The sequence below is a fragment of the Trichechus manatus genome, unplaced genomic scaffold (genome assembly GCF_000243295.1).
Source record: "Trichechus manatus latirostris isolate Lorelei unplaced genomic scaffold, TriManLat1.0 scaffold00213, whole genome shotgun sequence".
In the NCBI taxonomy this organism is placed as follows: Eukaryota; Metazoa; Chordata; class Mammalia; order Sirenia; family Trichechidae; genus Trichechus; species Trichechus manatus.
Genome location: NW_004444149.1, coordinates 960,122 through 967,180, shown reverse-complemented (window position 1 = coordinate 967,180; position 7,059 = coordinate 960,122). Strand labels below are relative to the sequence as shown.

The 7,059-nt window shown below is 48.9% G+C and overlaps 2 protein-coding genes across 4 annotated transcripts in view; both read left to right on the top strand.

The window, feature by feature from the left end:
• Positions 1–4,820, top strand: part of SLC25A44 (solute carrier family 25 member 44) — a 16,799-nt gene extending 11,979 nt beyond the window's left edge. For all 3 annotated transcript variants that reach the window (XM_023742536.1, XM_023742535.1, XM_004388491.3), the window contains one exon: positions 2,167–4,820. In XM_023742536.1, the coding sequence (XP_023598304.1) occupies positions 2,167–2,358 (192 nt within the window). In that variant the 3' untranslated portion in view covers positions 2,359–4,820. The remainder of the gene's footprint in view (positions 1–2,166) is intronic.
• Positions 4,821–4,842: 22 nt separating this feature from the next.
• The window catches only part of PMF1 (polyamine modulated factor 1), a 25,523-nt gene continuing 23,306 nt past the window's right edge, over positions 4,843–7,059 (top strand). The window contains exon 1 of the mRNA XM_004388490.2: positions 4,843–5,147. Coding sequence (XP_004388547.1) covers positions 4,987–5,147 — 161 coding nt within the window. The 5' untranslated portion in view covers positions 4,843–4,986. The remainder of the gene's footprint in view (positions 5,148–7,059) is intronic.

The following is a 7,059-nucleotide window of genomic DNA, read 5'->3' as shown; positions in this document are numbered from 1 at the left end:
TATTATATATATATACACTTTACTGGTTTTGCTTTTGTAGAGAACCCAGCCTAAGACATTATTCTTGGAAGAAGTACAGCCAGAGTGGTGCTTAGAAGGAAGGATGGCAAGATTTCATGTCATGTACTTTGGACATGTTATCAGGAGGGACCAGTCCCTGGAGAAGGACATCATGCTTGGTAAAGCAGAAAGAGGGTCACCGAATAAGAGGAAGACTCTCAACGAGATGGATTGACGCAGTGGCTGCAACAATGGGCTCATACATAGCGACAATTGTGAGGATGGTGCAGGACTGGCAGTGTTTTATTCTGTTGTGCATGGGATAGTTATGAGTTGGAACTGGCTTGACAGCACCTAACAACAACAGCATTTCTCTGACTTCCTTGTTTCATGGCCCTCTAGCCCAGCCAGTCTTCTCTTAGTTTCCCAAGTCCCTTGCCGTGGTTACTGCCTAACATCTACCGAAACCAGCTGAGCGCTTGCATGCCTCTACTGCCTTGCATGCCTCTACTCCTTTACATGCCCACACCTCGAGGACTCTTGTTGATTTCTTCCAGCCTGTCATCCTATCAGTATAGCCTGTCAACCACCCTTTCCTTACCTTGCAGGTTTGTGGTTATTAGAAATATCTATTTCTGTTAATTTCATAAACCTGTCTGGCTTCTCCACAAGGCTCTGAGCTCTCTACAGTGGGCATGACTGTTCTTGAATAGGTTTCCCCGAGTGTACTGCGTGGACTCAGCAAAAACACTGACAGAGCCCTTGGTGGTGCTGTCCTGAGATTAGAGCCGTCTCAGCCAACTCAAAGACTAATCACACAAGCAGCTAGACAGAGAAAACAGATTCTGAATGATAATGCATAATATGCAATTGGCGATTTTGCTGCATAAAGGTTTAGGTGGAAAGAATGGGGGATTTTGATGCATGATTTGAGTAGCTGAAGAGGGAAGGTGGAGGATCAAGAAAGGTGTAGGGGACAGATTATGATGAGGAGGGGAGGGAAGAAAAATAACATTAACAGATTCTCAGCCAATGCAGGACAGATGTACTCCCTGTTCATACCTCCAAATACTGTATCACCTTCACAGACTGATCATGTCTGTGGCAAGAACATCTTCTATTCCTCGCTGCCTCCTCCACACTCTCCTCTTCCTCTCCAGTACAGCTAGTTCCCGACTTACGATGGGGTTACGTTCTGATGACTCTGTCGTAAATCGGTTCTGACATAAGTCGAATGCCTCGTTTTGTTTTGTTTTTTTTTGTTAGTTTTCATTATTGTCTTTTATTATCAGTATCTTCATAAATCCTACCTTTTGGTCTGTCTTTAGGGGTTGGCATGAGAATGAGAACATCAGCACATTACACACTGCAACATTGTATGTAGTACATATTACTAATGATAAGATGTACCAAAATAAATAAAAGGACTCGAATGCGTCATAAGTCGAGGACTGCCTGTACTGTCTCATCCAACCACCTCTACTCCCCAACCCTCTGCCAGTCCATAGCCCGTGGCTGCATCGGCTGAAAGTCTGAGCTGAGCAGTCTCCAACAGTGTCATTTGATGGTGGGCAAGGGGCTGTTGAGAGAGAAGATGCTCCTGTCTTGGCCAGGCTTCCATTGTGATAGGGAGGACAGGCCACCGGGGTCATGGGAGATGAACAGGGACTTTAGCCCTGTGGGTTGAGAGGGATTGAGATGATCAGAGTCAAAATCATGGACTGGCAGAGCTGCAGAAGACCTTGGAGGAAACTGAATCCAGCCTCCCTGAGATCAGAAAGAAGCACCCAGTCCAAAGACTCACAGCTACGTAGCTTATATGATATTAATAATCGACATTTACTGAACACTTTCTGCCAGGCAGTGTTCTCAGTATTCATGAATATTCATTTGTTTACAATACTTTTTGTTTATTCATTTTATACTTGAAGAAACTGAGGCACAGAGAGATTTAGTAAATTACCCAAGGTTAAGCTACTAGTAAGTTGGGGAACAGGATTCCAACCCAGGCAGTCTGGCACCAGAGCCTGTGCGAAATCCCTGTACGGCTCTGCCCCTCAGAAGCAGACCGGCCTTCTGCCTCCCAAGTCCAGTTCTTCCCACTTTAGCCTGAGCCAGAGGGCTTTGACTGCAGTTAATGGCCCTTCACTCTGTTGACTTTTCCAGGTTGAAGGCAAGAGCTCCATCATCCTGACCTTCAGACAGCTGATGGCAGAGGAGGGACCTTGGGGCCTCATGAAGGGCCTCTCGGCCAGAATCATCTCTTCCACGCCCTCCACCATCGTCATTGTGGTGGGCTATGAGAGCCTCAAGAAGCTCAGCTTGCGACCTGAGCTGGTGGATTCAAGACACTGGTAACCAGTGGTGGGGAGAGAAGCCTGCTGTTTCCGCACCACTGGGTCGGGGGCAGAGTGAGGAGGGTAGCACCCTCTCTGTCGCCCCCACCACACACCCAGCCCTGCCCTGGGCCAGGTGGCCTGTCTGGGACAGGGACAGAGACTTTGAACTGCTCTTGCCGAAGAGATTCTAAGCCTGGACCCCCTGCCCCCACTATTTTTAATTCTCTTGCCAAACCAGGCTCCCTCACATAGTCCCTGTACTCCATCCTGCCCTAAGGAAACCTCCACCTGCTAACCCTTCTGGCTTCCCCTTCCATCTGTGTTCCTGAGATCCTGAGAAGAGCTGTACATAGAGCTTATTCACTACCAGTGGTCTCCCTCTTGGGTCTACAGCTCATGCTCCAAGCAGCTGCGGTCAGCCCTCCACACTTCTTCTTTTAGGCTGGCTTATTTTTATTTTGGAGCTGAGCTGCCCACCAGATTACTCTGCTTTCCCCTGCCATTGGGGCAGGGTGCCAGGCACTCTGTACAGGGACTAGGAGTAGCAAAAACTCTGGTTCTCCAGAGAACTTGTCCTCTCTTTGGAGGGGTTATTAGGTTGGGGAGAAATGTTGATACTTTATTTTGTGGGCTTTTTGTTTTTTATTACCTCTGTGAACCAGGCTATTGTCTTAGTCCTGCTAAAGCACCCGTCCTGCAGTTGGAGCCCAGCCCTTCCTTAGACAGGTGGAAAATGTAATGTTTTTTCCTCAGTCCCAGTTTCCTATCCCTGAAGTCCCAGGAGCCCTGGGACAATATAAGCTGCTGGCTTCCCCTGGCCCAGAGGACTACAGTGGTGGGCACAGTTCTAAGTTGATGAGGGTGTTTGGGACACACTGGACTTGGACAGTACCCTGGAAAGTCAGGTTGAGAGAGCAGTCCATTTGGAAAGCGACAAGAGGGGTATGTGCCCAGCATGTTTCCCCCAGGCCTGCTGGGCCCAGCCTAGGAGGGCAGTGGAGGTTCTCAGCCCCAGGCAGCCCTAGACACACACAAGTGTACTCTAATCACTGGAACTCGTGGAAACAAATGCTATCTCACAACGGGTATCTCTGAGATGTGGAACTGTTTGTTTTTTTCTCCCTCAATGTGAAGAGTTATTCCAATCATGGTACCTTTTGGAGGGCTGCTTGGAGGAGAGTCATAAGTGGGTCAGGAAGTCACCCATACCAGGACCACTGCATTTACCAGCCTGATACTGCCAAGATTATCTGTTGACACTCTCCTCTGAAGGAGCTGGGAGATGGGCTCTCCTTCCCTGCCCAACTTCCCTCCCCAACTCCTCCACCAAGCCTGCATTGCAAGCGGAGAGGTGCAGCAAACAGAATAAGAAGGAGGCATGTCAACCCTGCATTTCCACTTGAGATATCTGTCCTGGACAATCCTTCAAACCTTCTTATTGGTCCCACCCACTGGGAAAGGCCATGGTGCCAATTTGAAAGGTGCTAGCTACCTGAAGCCTTGATATTTCTATGGCTGCCCCCTATTCTTACACCGTGGCCAGATCAGAATCTGAAAATTGTTATTTCTCTACTTTTACTACCAACACTGCCCATCTTGGTCTCTATCTTTGAGGATGTTTTCCCTTTTCACATATTTTTGTCTCTTCCCGCACTTTATCAAGGGAGTCCTCCCATCTCTGTCCAGGAGTGGCCATCCAGATGATTGGGCCCACAGATCGTTTTGAATCTTCCTACACCACAGTCACCCCTTTATCTTAAGAACTACCAGTATAATGGAAGCAAGGGGCCCCTCCTCTCTCTTCAAGCTCTTCACAGCGACATCTTTGTAGATTGGTTCTAACTCCGTATCTTCTCTCTAGTGACTTGTCTTCAGTTCTTCCGCACTATGGCAAAGTGAGTAAAGTATCATGGGTAAGAAGTGGTCTCCTGCCTCTCTTGTCTTAGAGTGTTTCTGCCTCCTCTGTTTTCTTATGCAGTTATTTCACAGCTTTTGTCTCGTTACCTTTTCTCTCTCACAGTTTTAAAGGATAATGTGTATATAATTAAGGGGGCCCCTTACCCCAACATTTTCATTTAGTAAGTTTAGGGACTGGGATTGGGTTTGATTAAAACAGGTCCTGGGGGAGATTCATCCAGTGGGCAGAGAGTGGGCTTCCGTTTCCCCAGAACTAGAGACCTGACCAGCTGGAATTTTTGATATGTTGGTTCGTGGCCAAAACTGTAGAAGAAACTTGGAAGACTGCGCAAGACAGGAAAGCTGATGGGGAGTATTGAGGGGCGAGGGAATTAAAATGCAGACGCACTTAATATTTGATAAAGTGGACTCTTGTGAATATTAACAGTGAGTATTCACTGTTGCACTGTACGAAGTCTTTGAAGTGTAATTAAAGTTTTTAGTGAGCCCCGGAGCTTTGGCTTACGTTTGTTCTGCCAGGGCTGCCGCGAAACTACGTAGGTGTACCGCCCGAACCGTCTCCTCCCGGCTTAAAGCATCCGCCTCCGGTGTCCCCTCCCCCGCCCCGCGGGGGCTGGTAATAGAGATCCCGTCGGTTCCAATCGGAGGCTCCCAGTGCTGGGAGCAGCCAATCGGGGACTTCGGTGGGCGGGGCGGCCGGGCCAGTTAGATTTGGCGGTTCGACTTCAACATGGCTGAAGCGAGCGGCAGTGATTCAAGTAACCGCTGTGAGGAAAATGGGCGTGAGGGTTCGTCCCCGAAATCTTTGCTACCTGGCACTACCATTTCGAGGGTGAAGCTCCTCGACACCATGGTGGACACTTTCCTCCAGAAGCTGATCGCCGCCGGGAGGTAGGGTGGAGGGAAGTGAGGGAGAAGACAAACTTGCAGCGGGTAGAAGGGGGTGAGGGAATGGGCGGGTTTGGTCCCGAGCAACAGTCCAGATCCCGCGAGATCAGGACGGCAGGATGGCAGACCGCTCGGTCACGTGGGTCCGCGGAGGCCGGGCGGCTGACAGGTTGGGGGCGGGGGAAGCTGTTTTGGGTTTTACTGACGGGGATGGCAGACTTTAAATCAAATGACGCCGTCAGTGCCTGAGTGCAGAGAAGTCCAGCGATACTTAAACAACACAAGTAATCTGTAGCAGACCTGGGCCCAGAGCTAAAAAACCAAACCCATTGCCATCGAGCTGATTCCACTCATAGCGACTCTATAGGACAGAGTAAAACTGCCCCCTAGGGTTTCCAAGGCTGTAATCTTTAGGGCCGAGATCGTAGCTGATTCTCCACCACCATAAAGCAGATGGTCGGAATCAACTCCACGGCAACGGGTTTGGTTTTTTGGTGTAATCTTTATGGAAGCAGATCGCCAGGTCTTTCTCCCGCAGAGCTGCCAGTGGGTTCGAACCTCCAACCTTTTGGTTAGCAGGCAGGTGCTTAACCTCTGCGCCGCAAGGGCACCTAGACTTGGGACAACTAGCTGTTTTTTCACTATGGGGTTGCTATGAGTCAGAATCCACTCAATGGCAGTGGTAACGGGTAATAGCTAATGTACCTTTTTCACTGGGAGTGTGTGAGGAATAAAAGTATGACCATAGAAAGAAGCGTGTTTTTTATGTCCTGATTTTTATTTTATATGAACAATTCTGTAATGGAACTGGGCATTTTAAAGGAAGGAAAATTGTTGCCCCTGATCCCAACACCCTAGCACATTAATGCTGAAACAGTTATCAGAACTTCAAGGGGATTGATGCCTTGACCACGCCTCTTGTCCATCCAGCTCTCTCTATCCCCACAACCCCTGTTCTGTGGCCTCATCAAGACTCCCGTCTTCTCCCAGTTTCGATCACCCCTGTGTTCAGTACTTGACCTTTCTACGTAGACCTTATGATCCATCTCTTCTATCTCTGATTCACTCAGTAAATATTTCAGTGCCTACTCTGTCCCAGGGTCTGTGTCAGAGGCTGAGGATACCATAAGGCAGATAAGGCCCCTGTCCTCTTGGAGCTTACATTTGCTGCGTAGAGACATGCGGGCGAACAAGAGAATCACGGAGCTTGGTCAGCTAATGAGTTGGTGGTATGACAGCGAGTAGCTTGGGGGGAAGGAAGGGAAACACTAGGTGGGATGGTAGGAGAGCCCACTCTGAGGAGGTGACGTTTGAGCTGAAGCTTGAAGGGTGAGAAGGAACCAGCTTTTTGAAGAACTGAAGGAAGAGCTTGCAGGCAAAGGGAACAGCTTGTGGCCCTGACATGGTCAGGATGTTCCAGGAACTGGCAGAGGCCTTCTTGGCTACACCTTAGTGAGTGGAGGAAAGTGAAAGCAGTAGAATTGAACAGGCAGGCGACAGCCTGACTTTGCAGACCCTAGTTCACCATCATAGTGACTTTGAAAAAAGAATTTGGAATGATTTTTATGGACATCATTATAGGCAAGGCCCCTCCCTTGTTTTGTTTTTTTCCCCCACTCGTGTTCTTGGTCACCCCCACCCCACCCTATAGCCCCCACTCTCTTCTGGCTCCATGTCCTCCATTTATTCATTCATGATACAGATATTCAGGGACCATCTACAGCGTACCAGGCTCTGTTCTGGGAGCTGGAGATACAGCAGTGCTCAAAACAGACAAGGTCCCTGCTCTCATGGAATAGATATTCCAGAGCCAGAAAGAAAAATAAATCAGGGTAAAGGAACAGAGGGCAGTGGGGAGAGGGGTCAGGGTTAGTGTGAGCATGAGGAAGCGACACTGGAATATGTTTGTAGCCTT